This window comes from Balaenoptera physalus, assembly GCF_965194825.1.
Source record: "Balaenoptera physalus genome assembly, chromosome: 14".
Lineage (NCBI taxonomy): Eukaryota > Metazoa > Chordata > Mammalia > Artiodactyla > Balaenopteridae > Balaenoptera > Balaenoptera physalus.
In genome coordinates, this window is record NC_138893.1 from 85,217,909 (window position 1) to 85,244,635 (window position 26,727).

Here is a 26,727-nt window from a genome sequence, read left to right on the forward strand (position 1 = left end):
GTGTGCAGAGGTGAGGGGACCCCCCATCCTGGGCAGGGGGCCCTAGGCCTCCCTCCCTCTTCCACTGTGCCCTGTTGGTCTAATCCATGCTACTGAACGGCAGAAAATCAAAGTCCACGGAAGATGTATTCTTCATCACTCCTTTGTCCATCCTTTCACTTAACGAACTCCAGTCAGACATGCCCAAGTGAACTTGGCAGGGGGCCGGCCTCTCCTCACCCCTTCACTTCAAAACTTGCTGCTTCTTCCCCAGCCCCACACTTACGGGGGGCACCAAGTTGCTCTGGCCCCGCCTGCCTGCCCAGGGCAGCTGTCCCACACCCACTGCGCAGGCTGCCCGCTGTGAAGTCGGAGTCCAGGGGACGATGGGGAGAAGCCCTGCACTGTCATTGCCTCCATCCCCTGACTCCGCCTCAGTCCCCAGGGACCTTCCAAGCTTCAGAGTCTGGGAGAGCTGGTGCCGGCACGTCCCCAATAATTTCTGGGTGAATGGCCACCTTCTGTCTCCTCGTGTTCCACCCACCCCCTCCAGTTACTGGGCACGGAGTCCCAACTCCAGAGACCTAGCAAAGCCCATGTCACATGGTGGGAGCTCAGCTCTGCTGTGTCTTTTTCTTCTGCATCCCAGGCTTGCCTGGCTCAGAGCCTCAGCTTCTCCACCCTGGGAGTGGGCCAACTCTCAGGCCTGAATCAGAGATGGTGGGTGCTACGCCTGGTTGACCAACTGTCCCAGTCGGCCTGGGCCTGAGAGGGTTCCCAGGATGCAGCAGGGTGAAGGACAGCCCTCATTTCAGGCTCTCAGTCCACCTACACCCCCTTCCCAAGCTCCTCTGTGGTTTAGACCCTTGAGCAGTGTGAGCCTGAGGTCAGGAACCAGCGATCCGAGGTTTTCTCTGGATCTGCCATTCCTCTCTGGGGCAGGATGTTTTATCTCTCTGGGCCTCAGTTCCCTGATCTGCAAAATGGGAAGCATGGACTGGGTGATTCTCTAAGGGCCCGTTAACACCTGCTGTGCTCTTTCAAACTGCTTTTCGCACTTGCTCTGTCCAGTCCTCTCCGTGCCTTCTCTGGATCCTTCTCTCTCTCCCCTTCCCTCCGTCTCCATCTTTTCTCTCTTCTCCTTTTGCTTTTATCCCTCTTCTCCCTGTTTTCTTCCCCTTCCCCTCTCCCCTTTCCCTTTTCATTTTCTCCCTCTCTCCTTTACCTTCTACCTCCAACTCTTCCTTCCTCCCTCCTCCTCCTCCTCCTCCCCCCATTGCCCCTCCTCTGTTTCCCCCTCCTCCAACCCTCTCTCCGTCAGGCAGACCTGGCCCTCCTCTCCCCAGGTTATCTGTTGAATTCCACACACGCCTGCACAGACAGGATCAATCCGAGGCTGCCTTGCCTTCAGCTTATCTCTGCTCCAAATAATTGATTTTCCCTCTTTAAGAGTAATTTGTTGGTGAATTCCATGTATTGCAAAAACCTCTGTGAAATCTAATTCAATACTATTGGCAGCTGGCACTTTGGAGAAAGAATACTAGAGAGCTGTCAGTTCCATCACTAGCAGACGTATTATTCATCTACAGAAGAGATTGAGAGGCGGGCAGGTGCTCCTCACCTGCACGTGCACACCTCCCTCCCTCCCTCTCTCCCTCCCTCCCTCTCCCCCTCCAGAGGGATCTGGTCTGTCACCCCTGCAGCCAGCCCCAGCTCTTCTGGGAAATGAATTACAATGTGCATTGGGTACATGCATTAAGGTAAATGAGGGACAGGTGCTTTCAAATTCTGTTTTCCTAATTTGCAGCCCTTTACCCTAGTGCGCTATGGGGATCTCACCCAGCTACACCTGACAGCTTGTTTCTTTCCTTGCCCCTCTCCCCACCTCTTCTGTCCCTGGACGCTGAGTCCCAACTCCGGGGACCCAGCAAAGCCCATGTCAAGCGGGGGTAGCTCAGCTCTGCTGTCTCTTTCTCTTCTGTGTTCCAGGCCTGTCTGGTTCAGAGCCTTGGAGTGGGCCCCCTCTCAAGCCTGCATCGTTGATGATGGGCACTACCCCTGGTTGACCAGCTGTCCCAGTTTGCCTGAGACTGAGAGGGTTCCTGAGATGTGGGCTTAAAGTGCTGAAACCTTGGCAATCTCAGGCATATTAGGATAATAGGTCCCCAACTCTAAGATGAGAGTCTGAGAGCCCAGCAGGGGCCGGCTGGCACCACTGTCCAGGTGTGGAGGTCATGCACTGGGTGTGGAAAACAAGGAGTCTAAGCATCTAGTTCCAACCACACCTGCCCCTGTGTCCCATAGGTGCTCCCCAAAGTCTGAGCTGACTTCGGAGGCTCAAATCCCCAAGCAGCTCATACATAGGAGCTGGTCCTTACCAATGAGGAGGGTGCACAGCTGACTAGCAGCTCTTGCTCAGCCTTGGTGACCATGGCTCTGGGTGGGTTCCGTCTGGGGCTCACAGGTGCCACCTGTGTCCACTAGATACAGCAAAGCTAACTGTACCCACCCCTAGAGATGGAACCAGCCGCTCTGGCCTCATTTCTATGCCCCAAGCAAATAGCCATTTCATCCAAATCTTTAGGCTACCCTGGACTTCCAGGAACCTGAGCAATCAGCCCAGTGGGTACTTACTGCAACAAAGTGGCTTCAGGGGGTACCTGTCAGGAGGGCTAGGCTCCCCTTAATAGTGCCTGTGGGTGTGGCTGAAGGAAAAGCTTTATGTGGAAAGCCCAGGGCTCAAAGGGACCTTTCCAGGCCCACACATGCAGAGACTGCGGCCCAGGCCAGAGGTACTGGACTGGTACCTCGCGAGCAAAGGGCAGAGGGACCGTGTGAGATTCATGAGGCCCGAGAACAACACGCTCCACCCACAAGATCCCAAGGGAGCCAGGCCATGGCCCCCTCATCCTTTCCTCCCTCTCTCCTGCATGGGACCCTGTTTGAAGGCACCTGTCCTAAGTGGAAAGCTTAAGGATTCCTTCCTTGTGGCCCGGCCTCCCAGCACAGGCGGCCACTTTTCTAACATTAAGGTCAGCCATTCTGGTCCGAATCTGCCAACTTGGACCTCACCCTCACACCTGGCTTCAATCCTCTTTCTCACTCCACTGGCAAACTCTGTACTCGAGTTTTGGCTGGGGTTGGGGCAGTGGGCGAAAGTGTAAGTGTACTCAGAGCTGCAGGGAGGAGAGGCCAAAACGCAGGAAGAAAGGGTGTGCACCCCAGTCTGCCCCAAGGCCAGAATCTTCCTGCCCCTCCCTCCGGGGGCCCCTTCTGCAGAAGATCACCAGGCCGGAGGGGCAGGGCCACAGCAGGAGGACATGGAGCCTCGCTGGGCTGGCGGAGGGGGAGTGCAGCCTCTGCTTCCTGGCTGGGCCCTCTAGGGGCCTCGGCCTCGGAGCAGGGAAGGGCAGGGTGCAGAGCTGGGAGTGGGCCTTGCACTGAGCAGCCGCCCGGCTCTGTCCATTTACCACGCTAAAACTATTTCCCTGTTCCCACAGAGAGAGAAATGCGGCACGGCAAAGAAATCTACACGCCTTATGGAAATCAGGAGGGGGGCTCTGCCCGCCTGCGCTAATCACACCACTTTATATTCCTCTGCCTCTCCAAGAGCGAGTCCACCTTCCCCATGCCTCTGGGTGGCAGGGAGGGGGCGGAGAGGGATCCCATTGCCTCAAGAGGCTTGGTGGAGGGGGGCAGGTAGAACTCAAGACTATTTAGAGGCCATGAACCTGGGTGTCCTGGGAGCCAGAGGGGAGTGGGTGATTTCATCTCCTTCCTGCTCCTAGCCCTCTGCTGGGTGGAGCTGCCCAGACTTGGGGCCCCTTCCCTGAGAACAAAGGCACCACAAATGCCCTAAGGAAAGGGTCCTAGGCTGGGACAGGGCACTGGGCTCCAGGCAGATGGGTGACCATGCCTGATGACAGTGTCACTCAGCTGCCCTTGGACATCCCGAAGTCAAACCCGGGCACAGCTGCCCAGGTTTGCAAAGAGCCCTGCCTACATGACCCATGCCACGCCTTCCCAGGCACACAGGTATTGGCCACATAGTAACTGTGGTTAAACAGACAAAGCAATACAGGCAGAAGTGAATGAGCTGCACATATGTATCTGTGAATGTGTGGGTGTGAGAAAAAAATCAGAAGATAGAGACAGTGGGAAGGGGGGCAAGAGAGGGACGATCTGATTCAAAGAAAAGCTAACAAAGATAAACAGAGAGAGACTCGGAGAGAGGACAGGCAAGGGTGGTGGAGGGCATTCAGATGAAGAACTTCAGATGAAGTTGAGGGAAAGATGAAACCAGGAGCCTGGCCATGCAGAGTGGTGGCAGATGGTGACAGCTGCCATCTTTTCCTCCATCTAGCCACTTCTCTTGCCTGCCCTTTTGAGCTTCTGCCACTTCCACCTCTGGGATTCCAAACCCTAGCCTCACTCCAACCTTCATCTTTTTCATGGACCCCCACATCCAGCCCTTGCCCATTTGCGCTATCTGCCATCACCCTGTCCTCTTTCTCCTTCTGTCCAGATTAATCAACCTAAAGCACATCTCTGAGGGTATCACTCATACTCAAGAACTGTTGATGGCTCCTGACTGCCTGCTGAATTAGGTTCAAACTCATTGTGGCATTCATGGCCCTACAGCCTACCCTTCTCCCTTATAGGAGGGTGGTATTATATATTTGTTGAATTAAATGACAATGGAGAGAAGGATGGTGCTATCTGAGCGTAAAAGTCCATCAGTGGTGCTATTTATGCTGGTACCTTTCACGTCATCTTTTTTGGGGGGATGCGGGTGGAAAGGTCTTCAATAATATAAATTTTTAGAAATTTTATAATTAACATGCAGTGAAATTGACATTTTGGGGTATACAGTTCTACGCATTTTAGAATATATAGCTTTGCGTTCCCCCACCACAAACAGGATGCAGAACAGGTCCACCCCCACCCCAAACTCCCTTGTGCTATCCCTTTCCAGTCACCGCTCTCTTACCCCTAACCCCTAGTAACCACTGATGGGTTCTTTGTCACTAGAGTTTTGTCTTTTGAGAATGTCATAGAATCACACAGGATGTCGCCTTTGAGACTGGCTGCTTTCACTCAGCAGAATGCCTTTCAGATCCATTCCATTCTCACTTCACCTTTGTGGTCTGCTTATTTAAGCACAGTCCCGTTCCTATAGGATGAGTTAGCATATCTGCACAGACTGCAGAGCTAAGGAAGGAAAGACCTGCATCCCTCTAAGGGCTGGGCCAAGCCGGTGTACTAGGGAGGGCTTTGAAGGTGGGCGGGAGAAGAGGGTTAAGTGGATTTAAAAATAACAACAAAAAAAAGCCTGGTGGACCTGCTCAGTAAATGTCAGTGGATTTGGACCTTCCCGAATGAGGGTAATTGAGCCCTTATGCTGAAAACAGAAAAGTAAATACAGATACGTATGCTAACTGGGGACTACTGATAGATGTTCAGGCAGCTGCCTCCTCGTCTCCCCACCACTGTCTCAATCGTTCTCCTGTCCTTCAGTGCTCCCTCTTGGCCCTCCTCCACCCTCAGGGGTGGCTCCTTCTCAGTGTCTTTGCTGGTTCACCCTCATCTCCCCTAACATGAACACTGAGGTGCCCTCAGCCCTGCTCTCCGCTCTTACCCACACCCCTTTCCTTAGGTGAGCCTGGTTAGACCCACGGCTTTAACTACAATCCAGACGCCGGCAACGCTCCCATTTTCCCCTCCAGCCTGGACCCACATAGTGTGGCTGGAGCCCCCTTGGCTCGAGAGGATCCTGTCAGATTTCTAGGATCTCAAGAGCCAGCCGAGGTCATGCTGGTAGCTTGAGATGGGCCATGGCAGGAGTATGTACACCACAGAGATCACCCAGTGCTACCTCCAACCCCAGAGCCGCCTGTTGGGCGTTTACCAGCACACCCCCTCTGGCTTCCCGGCATTTCCACTTGAATGTCTAACGAGCATGCCAAACCTAACATGTTGAAAGCTAAGCCACGGATTCCACCTTCCCCTCACCAAAGCTACTGCGTCACTATCTCAGGAAGTAAGAACTCCAGTTTCCTAACTGCTCAAGTCAAACAGCTCGTGCAGTCATTCTCAAGGACCCCCATCACCCCAGCAAATCCCCTCCCTTCAAAACACGCCCAGGAGGTGACCACTCCCCACCCCTGCACACACCTCTCTGCCCGCTTACTGCCCTCGCCTCCTAGGAATGGTCCTGCCCTGCATTGTCTATGAACCCAGGCAGCCAGCGCATCCTTAAAGTTTTTTAATTGAGATAAAATTCATCATTTTAGCCGTCTTAATGTGTACGATTCAGTGGTTTTGAGTATATTCACCACGTTGTACAACCACCACCTGTATCTAGTTCTAAAACATTTTTATCATCCCCAAAGGAAATCCTGTACCACGAGCAGTCCCTCCTCATTCCCTTTCCCTCCAGCCCCTGCGACCACTCATGTGCCTTCTGTCTCTATGGATCTGCCTGTTCTGGACATTTCATGTAAATGGAATCACCCACTATGTGGCTTTTTGTGTCTGGCTTCTTTCACCTAGCATCCTGCTTTCTAGGTTCATCTGTGTTGCACCACGGATCAGAACTTCATTACTACAACAGTTGAATAATATTCCACTGTACGGAGATAGCACATTTGTTTATCCACTCATCAGATGGTGGGCATTTGGGTTGTTTCCAGAGACTGTCCTTTTTGAAACTTTGGTCCGATCAAGTGCCTTGTTCCCAGCTCACTATCTTCCTGCCTCCGAAAGCAGAGCCTCAAAAACAGCCAGGCCTGCCTGCCCTCCCCCAGCCCACGGGCCTCCTCGTGGCTTCCTCGACGTGCAGGCACACTCCTGCCTCAGAGCCACCACGCCCGCTGCATCCTCTGCCTGCAACGCTCTTCCTCCAAACAGCCACACAGCTCACCCGCCACTTCACCGAGGTCTCTCCTCAAACGTCATCTTATTGGAGAGACTTCCTCTAACCCCTTCCCCTCCCAAGCACTCCCTTAGGCCCCTCACTCTGCTTTATTTTTTCTCCAGGGCTCTCATCACCACTTGACATAATACACATCGATTTGTTTCTTTAGTCTTCCACTGCTGGCACATACACTGCCCGAGGGCTGGACTTCGGCTGTGTGTTCACTTAGGAACAGTGCCTAGAAGAGCATGTGGCACGCGGTAGGTGTTCAACAAATACCTGCTGAATAAATGAACGAACGACTGATTCCCGCCTCCCACTCAATGCAAGAGTCCCTCTAGGGCAGCTCTTTCCCCTTGCCCCCGGCCTGCTCCCCTGCGTGCTTCACTAGCTGCTCACTGTGTGTCGCTGGCCCTGCCCTGTGACCTCACGTGGAAGGTTCCTCTCTGAACTCGTTGTGCTCGAGTGAGAAGAGCAGAGGTACCTTCTGCCTGCTGACACTAGGCTCAGGGCCCTTGTCAGGACACAGGAGAGGGAAATACATTCTGCTCTGCACCGAAACATCCTTCCAACTTGGGATGTAAACATATGACAACACTGATCTCGAAAACTTCTCTCACTCCCAATTCCTTTTTCAAATTCAATGGAGAAGCTAAGGTCTGGAGGGGAAGGAGGAAACGTCCGCCCTAGGCCTTCATGGACAGAATGACAACACAGCCAAGAAACCTTGCTTTGCATCGAATGCCTCCTACCCCCCTCCCGGCCCATCCCTGCACCACTCTCCCCGCTCAGGGGACAGAGGCAGCAGGAGCCCTGGAAAGCAGGGGAGGAGGCTCCCCGGCCTCCTCGGTGGCCGGCCCTCCCCACGGCTGCTCTGCAGGGCTCTGCACTCCCTGTGCCTTGCTGATTAGGATATTTCACAGCCCATGGTCACGGTGGCGGGGTGGGATACACAGGCACAGCTCCTAGCAGAGCTCTGCTTATCCCTACCCTTCAAGACGGGGATGAACAAGACACGCCACCAGTTGCTGTTGGGGCCGTGACAGCGGGCGGCTAATGGGGCAGGCGGGGGAGTGCGGGAGTTAGAAACCACGTTCTAGGGTGAGGCTGGGCTCACCAGGGCCCATGGTGAAGGGGCACCAGAGTGAGCATGACCCGGCCAAGAGGCGATGGAGAGAGCATGAAGTTTGTTAGTTCTGTTTATGATCCGGGTGGGGGTCTCCAGGAAGACCAGACGCTGCTTTTAGCGAGCATGACTTGGAGGTACTTCCCATCCCTGCCAATGGGAGGTGGTGGGAGTGGGGAAGGGAGCTGGGTAAAAGGGGAGCAATCCCCCAGATCCAATATGGAAGATGACCTCCAGCCGCTGGAGGGGACTCTAGAGCCATGGGTACTTGGGTGGGGAGGGGTGAGGTATGGGTGCTGGCACTACAGCTGCCAAACAGGCCCTGCCCGCTTCACACCCCCACCAGGGCTACGGGGCCTGGTGTAAATAGCATGCTAAGTAGATTTATGGTGACACCCTCTGCTCCTCGGGGAGGTTGGAGCTTAGCATGCTGGGAGGAATCACACCACGGGATGCAGCCACGCACAGAAAAATCCTAATAATCATCATTGTCATAATAAGAACCTCAGCCAAGGCAACCGGGGAGAAATTAATGGGAAAAAGCACCTATGGGGCTGCCCTCTTCCCCCCGGCTTTCCTTCCAGAGTGGCTTTGCTTTGAAGTCAAAAGATATTTTCCTGGTGAGCCTAAATCTTGAGGGAGGAACCCTAGAAATATGCACTGAAGCTGTGACACGGCAGAGGTCTTGCAGACAGAGCCCTGCCCACAGCCAGGGCAGAGGCGGGGAACAAATGTGCAGAGCGGTGCTCACCCAGGCACCACGGATCCCAGGTCCCAGCTATGCTGACTGTGCTCTGGGTGGACGCTTAACCCCTGCTTTGCAACAGAACCACCAGAAAACCTTTCAGAAATAGGAGTAGCCAGGATGGGCACCTGGCTGGGGGAAGAGGGGTTAGGCAATGTGCCTTGCCTTGGTTGTTCCCTGGGCCAGACCCCTCATCCTCTACCTCCTCTCTGCTTTACTTCAGTGATGAAGTCACAAGCTGGGTGAGTGGTACAGAATGTTGGAGGCATTCCATCTACTTCCCTCATACCCCCCGGGGGATTCAGTGGGAGGTGGGTCATTTCCAGCCAGATCCTAGTTATCTCCCTAATGGAGGGGAAAGAAGGGCCTGGATGATTGGATAATCACACATCCACAGGGAGCAGAAACCTACATCTGCCTCCACAGATGCTGGCAGCCTGCCCTCTCCTCTCTTCCTCATCTCTCTTCACTGCTTCTAGAGTTTGGTTTCTAGTTCAAATTGCTTTGGAAAATAGGAAAGCCGAGGTCCATGTCTTGGGTCACATCAGCAGGTAGGGAGAATTTAGGGCAACTGGGATCACTCCCTAGGGTGCCAGGGATGTATATTTCTCGTGCCTCTACTGCAAAGTAGATGTTGGTAGGTGGATTTATGGGGCCCAGTTGAACAGTGGCCTGGAGGGTCCAGAGCCGGAAAATGGACCCTCAGCTGAATGTCTGACATGGAGAAAGTGGCCTCCCTGTTCTCACCCCCACCTCACCCCAAATGGATGTGCAGCTCAGGATGGCAACTCTGAGAACCACTGGAAGGTCAGCCTTACAGCAAAAGCCCAAGGAGGGAGTCCGGCTGAAGGGGGGCAGTTAGTGAGGACAGGGATTAAGGAGGAGTCTTCCATCTTTTTCCTGCCATGGACCCTCTTAACAGTCTGGTAAACCCCACAGACCCCCTTAAGAGAATAACATTTTAATTGCATAAAATAAAATACACGGGACCACAATGTCAATTAATTATCTTGAAATACAGTTATCAAAGCATTTAAAAAGGGTGTTATAGTAGAATTATGTGCTTCTTAATGCATAAAACAATGAGATTTGGCAGCAGGTCTAATATACACTGTAATTTCAAAGTAGTGATGAGTGTAAATGGTATTTTGAGATCCCTGTGACACCTGTAATGCGATATGAAAATATCTGAGATTTCTCTTGGGCTCAGAGTCACAGGTACTACTAAGGCCGCTGTGGTTTGTTTCTATTTCATAATTAAAGGGAGTGCGAAAGTTCAGGTAGAGGTTAGCAAAAATAAAGATGCAGATTTTTCTCCATTCAGGGTCAAGGATGCCTTGGCGAGTCAGTGGGCCCCCATCCTGGATTAAGAACCCCTGGACTAAAAGGAAGCCTGGGAGGGGCCCATGGGGCCGGCACCACAACCTTGCAGGGCTGTGTGGGGAGAAGGGCCAGAGGAACTGCAGGCTGGACAGACTGACTAACAGGAACAAATGCGAAAATGAATTTAAATAACTACAAGGTTGCGGGCTGGGCTCCCTAACAGGCCTGGAACACATGTGGAATGGAAAATGAGGGTGATGGATAAAAATAAAGCCAAGATTAACAGGAGAACAAGAGCAACCTCCCCTTCTCACTGCCCCCTCATCCCTACAAATAAAACCAATATTCTGGAATATGGCCTTTTCTCCCCATCATTTGCTTTCTTTTACTTATCTGTTTGGTGATGTTTTCTCCTTGGGGAGGTGGGTAATTCCGTTTGTTTGTTTTTTTTTCCAGTGCCCCTCAAACAAATGAATAGTGTCATCTCCTGCCTGAAATAGGAATTAGCTCCTGCCAGATGTGTTCCCACTCATCTCTGTGGTGCAGCCGCCCCCAATGCCTCACCTCCCCCTCGCCTTCCCACCAGCCATGCTGGAGGTGGGAGACCCACCTGCTTGGTGGGACCAAACCTCTGAGAATGGGGAGCCATGGCTGTAAGTAGGGAGATGAGCAAGAGGCACAGGAGTGTTTAAGGCCAAGCTCTGAGACCCACCGGCTGTGTGACCTTGGGGAAGCCCCTTAACGTCTCTGAACCTCAACTTCGTTTTCCCTAGAAAGGACACAATAATACACATATCTTCCAGGGCTGGGAATAAGAATTGTTAGGATTTAAAGAGTGCTTTTTATGGGCCAGGCACTGTTCTAAATACACATATTGACCCATTTAATCCTCATAATAGCTCTATGAGCTAAGTATTATTACTGCCTCCATTTTGCAGATAATAAAACTGGATCAGAGAGGATAAATGAGTCCCCCAAGGTTACACAGAACAAAAGTGGCTGCACCAGGATTTGAACCCAGGCAGTCTGGCTTCAAAGCCCTTATTTGTAACCACTCTAGCTGGCTCTTTCTTCCTAACCCATGAAGGGCCAGGCTGCCCCAGGTGGTATCTAATAAAGAAGCACGTGGGTGGGAAGGGAGAGGCTGGGGGCAGGGCATGAGGCCTACAGCGGCGCCAGGCCCCTCTGCCCAAAGCGGAGAGCAGAAGTGGCTGAAGCAAGTTCAGGGAGGGAGGATGGGCCAATGTCAGGGGCTGGTTAGCGTTAGGGTTAGGGAAGCTTCAGGCGGTGCCCTCTGCCTTCCCACCCAGGTCCTCTTGGACAAAAAGAGTGTTAGGATTTATAGTCTTCAGGCTGACTGCTCCAACCCATGGTTTCCCAGCAGTGGCCACTGAGGCACAGAGTGGGGACATGACTTGCCTGGAATCCCTCTGTGAGTGAGGGGTGGGGCTGGGCTTCCCTGCTCGCTCCACCACCATCTCCGGGAGCTCCGGACGGGTCTGGTAGCAGAGTGCTATAGTCAGAGTTCAAAACCCTGGGTCGATGTGAACACGGGAGAGCCTCAGTCACAAAGGCTGAAGACGGCCACTCAGTGTCCTCCTGAGAAGCATTCTGAAGGTGGTTTCTAGCGGACTTTTTAGGTTTCATTGTAAGGGGCCTGGCGTTCTCTGGCTTCTTGCAAACACCTTAAGAGGAAATTGGCTATAGGGCAGGAGAGCCTCAAGTCACATGCTAAGAAGCACCTGCCGGCTGGAACAGGTGGTCAAGGGAGGTGGGAGGGTTTTCTGTGCGGGAGACGTTGCTGCGTTTCCCTGCTTCCACCCATGGCCCCTGACAGCCCATTTTTAACACAGCCATCAGGGGGCTCCTAAAGAAAGATGACTCAGAACACATCAGCTGGCTCCCGTTGGGGCTCACAGTCACAGAAGAACACCTCCCCGTCGCTGGCAGGCCTGGCGCCATAACGTTTGTTGAGTGAATGAATGCATCATCCCCCACCTGTGTACATTTCAATATAGTCCCTCACAGAGGCCAGGGGGCTTCGGGCAGCCAGCAAATTAATGAGGTCTGAAGGCCATTCTGTAATGACTGCAATTCCCAGAATAGGGCAGAACCAGGCAGCAGAAGCCTCTCTGGGGGAATATTCGCACCCCACTCTCCACTCCGACCCCTTTCCTCTGCAAACATATTCTCAAGGACAGCAGCAAATCTGTTCTGAGAAGCTGTGGGTCAGAAGTAAAGTGGATCAAATGCTCCCAACTTCTGAGAATAAAGGTAGGATATAACACGGATGGTATTTCTCCTAATGAGCATGTGAGAGGAACTGTCCATTTTTAGCCCAGTCAACTGGGCGGGGTCATGCATGGTACAGAAACAGTATTTAACAACAATCCCCTTTGCTGGAATTTGTAAAGCAGCCAGCGGCAAGGATGGGCTTCCACACTCCCTGCCTCTGGCCCCCAACCCTTCGGAGGCAGGAGGCAGATAATCCACTTGCAACTAAGTGGAAGAGTGGCTTTTTAGGACAACGGAACAGAAACTGCCAACCCTCCCAATCAGTGCAGATGGAAAAACATGACAGCCTGTGGCTGGCTCAGCTGTAGGTAGGACTGGGGAGGGCTGCAGGCAAGATCAGGAGAGGAAAAGTTGACCAAACTGGGGAAAATGCAAAGATCATGTTGAGGGCAAGGGAGTGGATAAGGATATAGTAGGGATCCAAGTGGGTGAGTGTGTAGCTACTCCCTGTGGCTTCCGAGAACAGCAGCGAGGAGGAGACAAGAGAACGCCTAGCAACCGAGCTGGGGGAATGAGGCTGCCGAGGCTTTTCATTTGAAACTCAGAGATGAGCTCCCATACCAAGGCCGACTCCTGGGGCCTTTGCCTTGAGATTCTTTTGGTGTGATTTGCATCACAACCATCTATTTGCATCACAACTGTCACACGGTACAAATGGATGGTTGCTGGTTTCAGCCCACCCTGCCCCTTTCTCCTCTGGCTGCTGTAAGTTTTCTACAGCCCGGCAAAGGGGAAGAAATTACTCAGCGAGACTTGACAATAGGGATGCAGTCCTTGGGACAGAGAAAGGGCCTCTTTCAAGCACCTCTGTTGTCTTGAAGGGTCTGGCAGAGCCTGAGGTTCAGTGAGAGGCTGAGTAGAATCTTGGATGTGGAAGGGATGGCAGGCATTATCTAGTCTTTGTGAATTAGATTAGCGTTCTTATTAGGAAAGACTGCCACAAAGGGCTGACTGAGAGGTTAAACTACTTCCTCCTTCCCTTCCTGTTTTCCAGCAGCACCCTCTACTGCCCCACAGTGGACCTTTGAGGTCACCTTCCTACACAAACTCAGCCGGATTTAGGCTTCAGCATAAGGGTACTGACTGATGATCCAGTTGGATAAAGCCCTGGGCCACCTCATTGCTTCTTTTATCATTTAATCATGTTTTTAACTCAACCAAAATAAACTTCTGCGTGCCCCCCAAGTGCCAGGCAGAGTATGAGGCACTGGGTTACACTGGTGAGCAAAAGCAGACCTGCTCCTACCTGCGGGTCATTCAGCCTAATGGGAAGACAGATACTCTTGAGACCACCACACTAATAACTGCAAAATCACACTCATGGTGAGTGCAAGGGAGAATCACATGTTCTAGAGACTCTACAACAAAGGGATGTGACCTCTCCTCATGCTCCCTTCCCTTCTCCAAATCTGCTCAATAAACATTTTCCTGCCATACCTAGCAAATCCAGAGTCACTTTCAACCCAGACACAAATCCCAACAGATGGAGTCTCCCCTCAGAAAGAGAAGTCGGAAAAATGACAATTTAGAAAAATCTTTTACAACAGCTCTTGATTCCTCTTTGAGGTTCTCTGATTTTTCCCAGACATTGGACACTTGGGCAGCGCTGCAAGTGCCTGTGGCTGCTGTCTTTTGTTCCTGTTGGTGATGTGGCTGAACACTCCACCTTGGGAAGCTGGGGCCTGACCATCAGCACCCAATACTAGGCTTCGGGAGCATTTACCTGGCCAGATCTGCATCCCTCCAGAGTTTGGAGAGTGGAGAAGAGATGGGAGATGCAAAAGAGCAGGGCAATTGAGAAAGCAATTTCTCTCTCTCTCTTATTTAGAAACCAGCTCAGGACCACATCTGGGGTTGGTTTGGGTGCTGCCCTATGGGGAGACTGGAAGATGCTCCCGGTGACCTTTGGGTGGGATAGTCTGGGCTGTCTCTCCTCCTCTCTCTGCACCTCACTGTGCCCTGGAGAAGTGGGACCCTGTGGGAAGGAGGCCAGTCCTCTACTGTCAGAGACACTGGCCAAATCCCAGGGGAAAGCAAGAGTGGTCCCTGGTGGTGTTGGGAGTCCTGTTCACAGTGGGCGTGCTGATGGCTGTGTCTGAGTGGGGAGGGGTCACTAGGGCGGGCTGGATCCAGACGCCCCTCAGCATCCCTGCAGATGCTTCAGACAGCCTTCCCGCAAAGGGAGCCTGAGGTAAAACCCAAGAGGTCAGAGTAACCTTGAAATCCCTCAACAAGTTGCAGGGCCCTGGGAATTCTGGCCCTGCTGGTGGTGATGTCCCTGGACCCACCTGGTTAACATCTGTGTGTGGCAGGCACCATGCTAAGTCCTATACACGTATCATCTGATCTCCTCCTCTCCACATACCTTGTTGATACCCTCTGTGGCAGAGACAACTATTTAGCTGCTTCCCCACATTCCCCAGCCTTCAGGCAGTGAGGTGGGGGCACCTAACTAGTTCTGGCTGATGGGCCCTGAGTGGAAGTCACACATCTGGGATGAAGCGTAGAAGAGCTGGTGCTTAACCCTTTAGCTGCCTCCTGCTTCCTGCAGCAACCGCGATCCTGCAGAGTGTGCACCTGAGTGACCACACAGAGGAGGGTCTCCCTGCCCACCCTTGCCGGACAAGTAGTCCAAGTGCGAAATAAACTGCTCTTTCAGGGTTAATTTGTTCCTGCGATAGAAACTGACTTATACATTGTCTTTTTATTTCTTTTTTACACAGATGAGCAAAGTGAGGCTTAGAAAGGGTCAGTGACTCACCCAAGGTCACAGAGCTAATAAATGGCAAGGCTGGCCTTGAACACAGGCCTCGGCTGATTCCTTGGCTTGGCATTCAAGGCTCCCCGAGGCCTATGTCCCAGCCCACCTTGCCAGCAGCCCACTGCACAATCCCTGATCAGTTGCACGGGTTACTGCCTGTTCCCTCCATCTACTTACAGGTTTCTCCCTCCGGTCCTCCCTGTGGGCCACAGCCTGGCCACCATCACCCCTCCTGAGGACCCTTTCACCATCTGATTTATACCCCAAGGCTCAGCCCTAGTCCCCCTCTCACCATAGAGTCTTTCCCGATCCTCCCAGCCCCTACTTCCCCCTTCCTCAGCTGAGCTCTGGAGCCTCACTGCCTATAGTCACTGGACCCTGGACCCACGCTGCTTCCAGGGTCTCTCTTCCCTTGGGCATTATTATCAACCTGAAACCTAGGATGGGATTTTCTGAGGTTCTCATTCACACAGCAGTATCCAAAGGGGGACCTGCACTCCCAGGGGATACAAGATGATCCACTGGGGTGTGAGAAAATGTTAGAATCTGTTTTTATACTTGTTTGTCTCCACCTTTTAAACTTTCCACATTATTGTATATGTTTTAAAATTACATATTACATTTGCATAAACACATTTGGCCCCATGGGGCAGGGACCATGGATTCCACTTCCTGGACTCCCTGAAGTGGCCAGATATAGCTGCTTGTAAACAGTAGATGCGGACTTCCCTGGTGGCACAGTGGTTAAGAATCCACCTGCCAATGCAGGGGACACGGGTTCGATCCCTGGTCCGGGAAGATCCCACAAGCCGCGGAGCAACTAAGCCTGTGCACCACAACTACTGAAGCCCACGCGCCTAAAGCCCGCGAGCCACAATTGAGCCCACGTGCCACAACTACTGAAGCCCACGTGCCTAGAGCCCGTGCTCCACAACAAGAGAAGCCACCGCAATGAGAAGTCCACGCACCACAACGAAGAGTAGCCCCCACTCGCCGCAACTAGAGAAAGCCCTCACGCAGCAACGAAGACCCAACGCAGCCAAAAATAAAAAATAAATAAATTAAAAAAAAAAAAAACAGTAGATGCTCAGTACATACTTCAATTATCTCAGGTATGGAAAGACTTAGCAGGAGATGAAGGCATGTGTGCACACACGTATGTGTACACACATGAACAGAAACGTGACTGTGCACACACACACACACACACACAGGCCAACTTGCCCTTGTGAACCTGAGTCCTTGGGGGGACTGTGTCCAGTTGAGAGAAGCTGACAGGAGACAGGAGAGGGGCCAGGAAGTGAAGAGGAACCGGGCCTGGAGCAAGGCCAGTATGGCCACGTGTGAGGAGTAATTGCAGAGAACACCTCGGGCGGGAAAACCTAATGGAATTCCTGAGCAGAGTGGGCCAGGGGACCAGCGGTAATAAATAGAAATCCTATTAAGGTTGTGACTGCTGACGGGCAGGGGAGGTAGGGCAAGGGGAGGGGAGGGGCAGGGAGGAGGCAGGCTGAGTGGGTCCTGAAGGGCTGGAAGCTGCCCCATCCAGGCCCAGCCCTTGGCCTAATGACACAGGGCGTAGCTAGGCTCAGGGAAGCTGCAGCCCTGCTGGAGCCCCCTCCCTCCTGTCCCTCTTGAGCTCTCTCTCACCCGTGGCCCATGTCCCTCCCTCTTAAGATTGGCCTCAGCCTGGCTAGCCCTTGGGCAAGGGGATGCAGGTGTCCTGGACCCTCTGGAGTCTCTTTATGGCCTGGGATCCTCTGGAAGGCACTTATACTCCTTGCAAGGAAAAGGCAGGGTCAGTATTATCCCAAAAGCAGGAATAAGACTTTTCCAAAGTCACCATTTATACAAGAGCTTCTACCTTTTAAATTTTATATTTTTTGTGTGTATGTTTTAAAATGTACATACTAGGTTAGTATGATGGTCATGTATATACATTTCTAAATATAGAACTATACACTGGAGGTGTGTGCTCAAACATTTTTTACAGGGTGTAGGGGGGTTGGTCCAAAAGTTTAGAGACTACTAATTTTTGCAGCCTTATTTATCCTCAGAACGTAGCAGGGGAGGCTGCAGCAATGTTTGTTTCTATTTTATAGATGGGGACCTGGGAGCCCAGTGACCCCTGGCATTCCTTCCAGGGTTGCACAGCCCGGGCCGGGTGCTGGGCTGGATGGCCATGCGTTCTGGAACTCACCTCATCCTTGTCCACCACCTGGATAAAGAGGGGGAGGGCAAAGCCGACCTGTGCCAGCTCAGTGATGGCCACGCTGTACTCGGAGCTGTTGAACTCTGGGGCATTGTCATTGATGTCAATCACCAGGATGTTGAAGGTTGTGGTCACTGTGGCATCAGATGGGGTGCGGTCATCATTCAGCTCTGTGCCCTGCAGATAGAGGAATAAACACCCCAGGGATGAAGGTGGCCATAGTCACAATAAAAGTCATCATTTACCAGGGCTTTCTCAATGCTGGGCACTGCGCTTTATGTGAATTATCCCATCTAATCCTCACCATAACCCCAAGAGGAAGATTCTATCATTAGCATCCCCGTTTTACTGATCTCCATTACCAATGGGGAAACTGAAGCTCAGAGAGGTTAAGTAACTTGTACAAGGACACACAGACAGAGTAAGTATCAAACTCAGGCAGTGGGATTCTAGAACCAAGGGGATGAGGTGGGGTGGGGAAGACAAGATAGATTTAGGGGTTCATCTAGGGGCAAAGGGAGAGTCTTTATTCATTTGGCAAATGATGAAACTGAGGCCAAGAACATTTGTGCTAGCAGATAATCAAGACTTAATTTAGCATCTGCTATGGACTGAACACTGTGCTAGGCACTGTGAAGGTCTGGGTTGGACTCAGAAATAGATGGATTCAGACACCTTGGCACCCAGTCTCTGGGCCAGAGTCCTTGGGCCACAAAATACCCATTCCCAGTCCCATGCCAACCTTTTGCACCAGCATCTCTGGGCAAGAGGCCCAGTACTAGGTATCTTTTACCAGCTCCGCAAGGGATTTGGATTCACAGCCAAGTGTGGGAACTCATCCTTATATTTTATATAAAGATGGAAAAGCTGAGCTCAGGGTTGCACAGTGAGTTGGCGCTGGGACTAGGGAGCAGCTCTCTCCATTGGAGCTGCCTGCCTCCGCAGAAAGGGAGCAGAGACAGGAGGGGAGGCTGGGAGAGGGCCTCAGGCTTGGCTCCGGATGGGGGAAAGGCCGTGTTAGCTTGCCCTCCCCCGCTGGCCCACATGTGCACATCTGGGTAGAGAGGACAGAGCCAGTGGGCGAGTCAGGGCTAATCAATCCATCGCTGTCACAGGCCTTCTCAAGGTCAAGGAGAGCAATGAAGGGCCAGGCTGCACCATCCTTCCCACACCAATGGAAGGGCCTCCTTCCCAGAGCCCCTCTCCTCAGTCCTTGTACCACCCCCTCCTCTCAATCAAAGGCTGGGGCTGGGGAGGACCCCTCTGGCCCAGGCAGCATCTGTACCCTAAACGGGTTTCCCAGCGAATGCCTCAGCAAGTTATTGATTTTAATTAAAACCAATCATGAGTGGCAGGGGGCTGCAGGGGGCAGGGGGCTATGGCTGCATCACACTTTCCTGGGTGGGGACCACCACAGCTTCTGCCCCCTGCCCGCTGCATTGCTGTTTCCTAACCAGGTAATAGCCCCAGGGAAGCCACAAGAATTAGAAATGGGAGAAAACCCCAGAAATGAGGTAAACCTAAGAATCTGAGTTGGCTATATTAGAACTTGAAATCATGGGATAATAGAGGGGACCACGGGGTGTGCACCCACTTGTGCCTCCTCACCCCTGAAATGGGGATGAAAGTTGCAATCCTCTGCAGTTGTCGATAAGGGCTGAGAAATGCCCAGCAGAGGGCCCCTGACAAGGCCCACATGTGACAAGCGTTGGCCCTTTCTGACAGGGACCCTGGGCACAAGCCCCGGGAATAAGTGCAGGGTAAGGGAACAGAAGTGACCCGCCTCCTGGACCCTCTGCCTGGGCACCGCTGGAGGCTGGCACCACAGTGTGGGCATCCCCTCTACCCATGATGGAGGTGCCCAGCGCCCACTCTCACCTTCACAGTCAGGATGAAGCCATGGCTGTACAGGGGGTTCTCCCGGTCCAGCAGGCCGTTCAAGGTCAGCGCCCCACTGATGTAATCCAGGGCAAAGATGCTGTTGGTATTCCCTGCAAGAGGGAGAAGAATTCAGGATGTGACTGGGGCCCAGGGCAGGTGGACATGGGGCTGGGGCCAGGGTCCTCTCTGGACATTAAGGACTAATCAGTAACTTAAAATGAATGCTGGCTCCAGGAGTAGTGCAAAGAACTCTGGGGTACAAAGGAGCACATAGCCCAGGCAGCAGATGGCCCTGAATCACAGGACGAGAACATTATGTCCATTCAATCTTCCTCAAGGCTCTCTGACTGAGTCAAGGAGAAAGTCTTGGTTTGGTGCTTATATGTCTTTCACAACCTGTCTAACACTTGCTTCTTTTCCTTTTTAACAGAGAGAGAGCAGGCTCCAGGCTCAGAGCCTTTCAAAGGGAGCAGTGCCCAGTGAGGACCCAGTGACTGCTATGTCTGAATATTTGTGCCCCCCCCCAGAATTCATATGGTGAAATCCTAACCTCCAAAGGTGATGGCATTAGCAGGTGGGGCTTTTGGGCTTAGGTAATGAGGGTGAACCCGTCCTGAACGGGATTCGTCTCTTATAAAAGAGACCCCGCAGAGCTCCCTTGCCCCTTCCACCGTATGAGGATTCAGCAAAAAGGCGCCACCTGAACCAGGAGGAGAGCCCTCACCCGACCGTGCTGACACCCTGATCTCGGACTTCCAGCCTCCAGAACTGTGAGAAATAAATTTCTACTGTGTATAACCCACCTAGTCTGTGGTATTTTGTTATGGCAGCCACAGTGGACTACGGCAGTAGCCTTGTTTTGTTCCCCTTGTGCTTATTTTTAGTCATTTCCTATTCTATTCTGTTCTTTCTAGTCTATTCTATTTTACTCTACTTTTCTATATGGCAGTGATATAAAGTTTCCTTTTACGATAAATATAAGTTAAAAACAAAATTCAATTTTAGAAGTATTTAAGTATTTATTAAAATTTAAAATATGTATTTAAAGTACTGGCAAAAATCACGCACAAATGGCACTGGCTCAAATGTACCCCACCCCTCTCTCACCCACCAGCTTTGTCTTATGCTGCCCCACAGGTACCCGGCCCTCACGGTGGCTTCCGCAGTTTCCCCAGATCCACTCCTGCCTCCTGTCTTTCATCGTTCGCCTTGTCTCTCGGCTTCGCCGCCCTTCCTCCCACCCAGTGCCAGCCCCTCCTCCTCTTGCTCCAGGAAGATAGTCCTAATCTCTCTCGCTTACCACTCCGGCCCTACAGGCAGTAGCTGCTGCCCTGTGCGTTCCCCAGTTGCTTCCTGTGTGTTAATGTGCTCCTTTCACCCAGCCTGAAAGTCCCCTGAAGATGGGGGGTTTTCACGACCATTCCTCAAGGTACCTGGATAATGCTGGGCGCACAGTGGCAAGCATGTTCCTGAAGGATGGCTGCTTCCAGCCCATCTGGGCCCCCATACTTGCCCTTGTGCTCTTCTCATCAGGCTGTGAGTTCACTGGGAAACCCTCAATTCCACTCCCCTCTCCTCATTAACCAGTGTGTTGGTTCATTCAAATACTTGCTCGCTCACTGCCATTCATTCACATATTCAGCAGTCCCCTGGACGGGTTGTCCTATGGCCAGGCCCTGTGCTTAGCGCTGTGGGGGACGCAGAGGTCACTCTGCCAGGATTTCTGATGCTGAAGCACTTACAGCCTCATAAGGGAGCTCTGACACCCACAAGAATCAGCATCTCAGTTCACAGCAGGGAGAGGCTGTTCACACACAGGAAGGCTCAAAGAAGGAAGGCTTCATGGAGGAGGTGACATTAATTCCTTACACCACTGTCTAGCTGTGTGACCTTGGGCAACTTATCTAACCACTTTGCATCCTGGTCTCTTCATTTGTGAAATGAGGATAATAATGGATCTATCTCATAGGGTTATGAGAATTAAATGAATGAGAAAAAATATATACACATGTACAGGCTTTGAATAGTTCCCGGCACAAAATAAGTACTTCATAAATGTTGTTTGAGCTGGACCGTGGAAGACAGGCAGGATTGGGGAACGGGGTGGATGGACACGGATTCCATAGGCGGGAACTAACATCCAAGCCTCCAACACACAAGGTGGACACCAGGATTGCCCATGGAAGCTGCTGTATCTCCCCGCTCCGCCCCTTCCCCGGCTCTAAAGGGATGCGCACACAGGCTTGTATCCTCTTTTGGATTAACTAGGGCAAAAGTAGAGGGGAGACAATGACCTTCTCTAACTTTAGACTCTGAGGCAGGGGCCGTTCTCAGCCCCCCTGTGCTGGCCGGCAAGGTGGCCCACTCCCAGCCCACTGCAGAGGTTGTCTGAGTCAGGGGAGAGGCTGCTGACGGCAGAGCCCGGCCAGGTCTCGTCACTCTCAGAGTGTGGGCTTTGGAGACTCTGACCTGGGCCAGGCCAGGGAGGGGACGTCACTCCAGCCTCCACCTTGCCTAAGCCTGCGTCCTGCGGCCTGGGTACCCTCCTGCGAGCTTTTGTACAGCTGCCCTTGTGGAGTGGGGAGGAAAGAGTTGCAAGGAGGCATATACATGCATGAATATAAAGGAGTTTTTTTAGCTAGGAATTCTGCTGCTGGGGAAACAAGAGGACATGTGCTTTCATCTGCTCATCATTAGCTAATCCACGCAGCGAACAATTATTGAGCTCCTACAATGTACCGGGACACCTTCCGGTGGAGGATGTAGCCCTCAACCAGGTATGCCCGTGACAGGGTGATCAGTGCTGAGGTAGCTGAAGCATGGACAGCGCAGGGTGCTTTAGGGGCCGGGTCCTCGGAGCCCCGAAACGCTGAGTTGCAGGGCTGCCCTGAGGCAAGACCTCCAGCCTCTTGCCTCTCACACCCTCTTCCCCACCACACACACAGGCATGGGCCCCGCCTCCTCAGCGCCCCTGTCCGGCATCCCATCATTGCAGAGTTTCATATAAATTTATTCTTCCCAATAAAGGAAGCTATCAATGTTTACATGTGATTCAACTTTTATCTTTGCCAGTTTTTTCCTATAAATCATTCACAAACCAGAAGCCTCTTGTCGAACGATGTGCTGTGGTTTTCAGTTTGGAAAATAAGGTTATCCCCCCTGGCAAACTCAGTTGGGTCCCGCACTCAGCACCTTTGCCCTACTCATGGCCACACTGCCCATCCCCAACTCCGAGTCTTTCCCCAGCACATAAAATACCCCTCTCCCAGCCTAGGCACCTTCTCCAACCAACCTGCAGGCAAATACCCCTCAACTGGTACAAATTCAAACTCAAGGACCCTCCCCCCAGCACACACACACGCACACACACACACACACACACACAAACACATTCTTTTTCACACATCTATCTGTGTGAAGAGTTCACCTCTCAGCCTCCTGCAAAGTACGAGTGACTAACTGCCAGGACCAACAGTCAGAAAGGGTTACACCCAGGGAGCTGACAAGGCCATCTAAGTGAGTCACTGCCTCTGATATTCCTACTGTCACCATGGCAACATGAGCACTCACTGGGACGCTGGCTTGGGCAGGGACAGGAGGTGAGCCCTGTGCCCCAAGCAGGGCAGGTCTCATTCAAAGACTGATTGACTGATCAGATCACTCATTCATTCCAGTTCATATCAAGCACCTACTCTGTGCAAAATGCTAGAGAATCAGCAGAGAAAAGCAGGCAAGGTTCATGCCTTCAGTCTCACACGAAAGATCTGCATTCAGAATAAAATCACACTATTGAGTGTATGAGAACTTGCTAAGCTAAGGCCCCTGAAGGAAAGCAACGTGGAACAGAGAAGCAGTTATGCCCTGAGTTCCAATCATGGCTCTGCTACTAGCTACCTGGGTCACCTTGGTCAAGTTACATATCTGGGCCTCAGTTTCCTCGTCGATAAAATGGGAGTAATAATAGTACCCACCCCAGAGTGTTGCTGTGAGGATTAAATGAGTTAATACAGTGTCTGGCACATAGGAACCTCTCAATAAATGTTGGCCGCCTGTCCTGCACCAAGACAGCATCATGGACCGTCTCCTCCACCCACCCCCACCACAGGAGCCTGTGCCTAGAGCTTTCGCCCAGCGGGAGCACTAAGCCAACCCATCCTCTTGCCAGGAGAGCCTCACAACCAAAGGCCCAGATGTACAAGGCGGCAGCTCTGAGGCCAAGGCTGAGAACAAAACCCTCAGGTCCACAGGGCATCGCACCCAGGGTTCCGGCCTCGGGGTGAGTCACCACTTCCTTGCTTCCCTCCTTTATCACCCCTCTCCCACCATCCTCCCTCCCCCGGGGGACCGTGGGCTTGGAAACCATACACATAAGTTTCTCTGCTATCCTGGAAACTGATACCACCCTGTCAGCCCTCTGGTCTCCCAGACACTCTTTATCCAAGTCCCATGGGGACCAGGGGGCTGGGGGTGGCTCACCGAGGGATGCCTTTCACCTGTTCAGCCCCCACTGCTGAGCAGAAGGGCAGCTGCTTTCCCTGGGTCGACAGGTGCTGTCCTAGGGGATATACCTGGTAGGGGAGGGGTCCTTGCAGGGAGTGAGGCTGCACCTTGAGCACCCTAAGACTTCTGGGAACTGGTGACTTAAAGCGTTCACACAAGGGAAGAAGCAGGTCATTCCTAGCTCTGCTGGTTCTCTTGTGGGACAGCCACATCCTCCAAGAGCTTCAGGCATCGAGACCTCTTCATATTTGCAAGAGGGAGGTTGAGAAGATGTGAATCAAGTCTGCAAAAGCACAAAAGGCTGCTGAAGGGAAGTCACAGCCCTCTTTCCCCTGTTTATTAAAAAATAGTAGCTACAGTTTGTTGAACACTTCCCTGTGCCAGGCACTGAGCTAAGATGTTTGCACAATTATATTACTCAGTCTTCACAATAACTTTAGAAGAAGACACCCTGTGTTACATGTGAGGAAGCAGGCTCAGAGAAGTTAAATAACTTGCTCAAGGTCACATGGCTGGTGAGTGGCTGGCCTGGAGTGAGATTTACGCCTCTCTTTTTCTCCCTGCAGGCGTTTGCCCTACACACAGGTTTGCACCCACTCTGTACCTGGCCCGGTGCTAAGGGACAAGGAACAGGGCGAGACAAATAAGAGATTGTCATCCTTCATAGAATGAGGTGGCAAATAAGTTGCTTTTTTCTCAAGAGGGAGTCCTAGTTAAAAACTCTCTACATTCTGAAAAGTTCTAGGTAAATTCCTCATAAAATGATAGAGTTTTATGTAGCAGCAGAATGTCCATGTGGCGATGTCCTCCAGGAGCTGGAGGGGAGGGGTGGATGGGGACTAGAGTGGGAAGACAGGGGCTGCCGGCAAAAATGTGGTGACATATATAAGGTACTGGCAAGCCGGCCTTTAGGGCAGACCTGTGGCTCCAGTGAGGATGCACAGGAAAATGCAGATAGAAAGGCAATGGTCAGAGAGGCAGATGGGAAACCAGTATACAGCCAGGTGCCCAGAGGCAGGCGAAGGGGAAGTTCTGAGAAAGAGATGGTTGACAGGGTCAAACAGTGCCGAGACAGGCTCAGGATAAGGAAGATCTGGCGAAGGTCCCCCATTTGGATCTTCAGATGCCCCTGGAGGTCAGACTGTGAGATACAGTGGCTGAGGGGGGCCCTGGGGACTGTTAGTACAGGTGCTGCTGCCCGGAGTTTGGTGTAATAAACAGGGAGAGAGGCCGAGTGGCGGCTAGAGGGCGCAGCAGAGTCAAGCAAAGGGCTTCTGTTTCATAGATGGTCAAAGGCAGAGGGAGAGGGGAACTAGATTGGAGGGTGTGAAGGTGAGGGTAGATGGTCAGACTTGGAGAGCAGGGGGGTGGCTCTCTCTTTGGGCCTTGAGGGCTCACCCTCCCACCTCCTCCTTCCTTCAAGGCTAGCAGGCTCTCTCCTTCCCCAGGCGCCCCTGCCAAATCTCATCACTCCCACATCTTGTCCCCTTGTTATCTCGCCCGGCAGCATCTTGACCCATGGCAGAGCTGGGTCTGGGCGAAAAACAGTTTAGTGAGTGGCTGATGGTGCGTGTGGGAACACAGGCTGATGACTTTCAATTGCTTTGTCTGCTCCGCTGGGCTGACAGCAACCACTCTTGCTGCCCCCAAGTTAAAGGAAAACCAATGGCTCCCACCTTGGTCCTGTCTGTTCTTAAGGTCCATTAGCAATGTCACCAGCCTCAGGAAGCCAGTCCTGGAGGCTGCGCCCTCTCTCACTCCACTGAGCCCCAGAGCTGGGCTGGCACCCTCAGAATATCCCTGTGCTGTGGGGCCTCCTCGGTTCTCACATCCAGAGACCCAGCGTTGCCTCGAGGGTAAGGGCTAGGGTGTCATGCTTCCGTCCCCATGGTACCCAGAACAATGCTCATTACCTATCTGTTGGATGGCCTGAAGTTTCTTGCCCCCCCGTAGGGATTAGGAAGGGTCAATGAGCACACACTAGGTGTGGGCATACTCTGGGTCTGGCCATGCTGGGCCATGCGGTTGAGAAAAGAAGGAAAAAAAGTCATGCTTATGAGGAGCTCATGATCTAGTTGGTCTTCTGGGCCCACCTATCATTCTACTCAAATGCTAGTTGCTGAATGGATGAGAGGACTAGTGGGACCCTGATCCCTCACCTGGCCTCTGACTCAGTTACCTGGCCCTCCCCAGGGCCAGGGCCAGGGATCCTCCCCAGGGAAGTGAGCAGAACTGGGATATGTACCCCCTTCCCCCTGGTGCTCCCTCTTTCAGCCGTAGTCTCTGCCAGCAGTCTGTTACATCAGCACCCTAGTGAAGACTGCCTACTGTGCGTGAACTCGAAGGATGCAAAAAAGACCTAAGCACCAACAACAGATCTGCCAGTTACCTGCTGTGAGACCTCCTGCAAATTGTGAATTCCTTTGAGCCAAACCCCTCATCTGTAAAGTGTGGATAACAGCTCCACCTCACGGGACTGTGTGAGGATCAGGCGTGATCGTGTATGTAAAGCACCTACAGTGGTGCCTGTCTTGGTTTCCGTCCCTTCTTTCCCTGCTATGCCTGTTTTCTGAATACAAGAATTGGACCAGGTTAGCCTCAACTATGGCCCATCTTATCCAGAATGAGTCAGGAGGGGCTCTCCCCACAATATCCAACATGTGTTGTGCCTGGCGCTGTGCAAAGGTTTTTTTTTTTTTTGTATATTTATGTAGGATGTTACGAAAAACATGAATGAACTTTTGGCCAACACAATATATTTCAATTTTCACAAAGCTCCCATGAGATAGGTACAATTATCCCCATTTTCCAGATGAAAAAACTAAGGCACAGAGAATAACTGGTCCTAGGTCATAGCAAGGGGTGTAACAAGGAGTTAAACTCAGCTCTCACTAAGCTAAAGAGTTCATGTCCTACCCAGGGGCCCCTGGATTCCCCCTGCACCCCCCACCAGGGGTAGCTGTTAAACAGCAACGTGTGTGCTGGGTAT

General features: G+C 52.3%; 1 protein-coding gene across 1 annotated transcript in view; it reads right to left on the bottom strand.

The window, feature by feature from the left end:
* Positions 1-26,727, bottom strand: part of CDH23 (cadherin related 23) — a 452,316-nt gene that overhangs the window by 210,846 nt on the left and 214,743 nt on the right. The window contains exons 10-11 of the mRNA XM_082424358.1: positions 19,236-19,348; positions 17,346-17,534 (exon numbers count right to left, since the gene is read on the bottom strand). Coding sequence (XP_082280484.1) covers positions 17,346-17,534; positions 19,236-19,348 — 302 coding nt within the window. The remainder of the gene's footprint in view (positions 1-17,345; positions 17,535-19,235; positions 19,349-26,727) is intronic.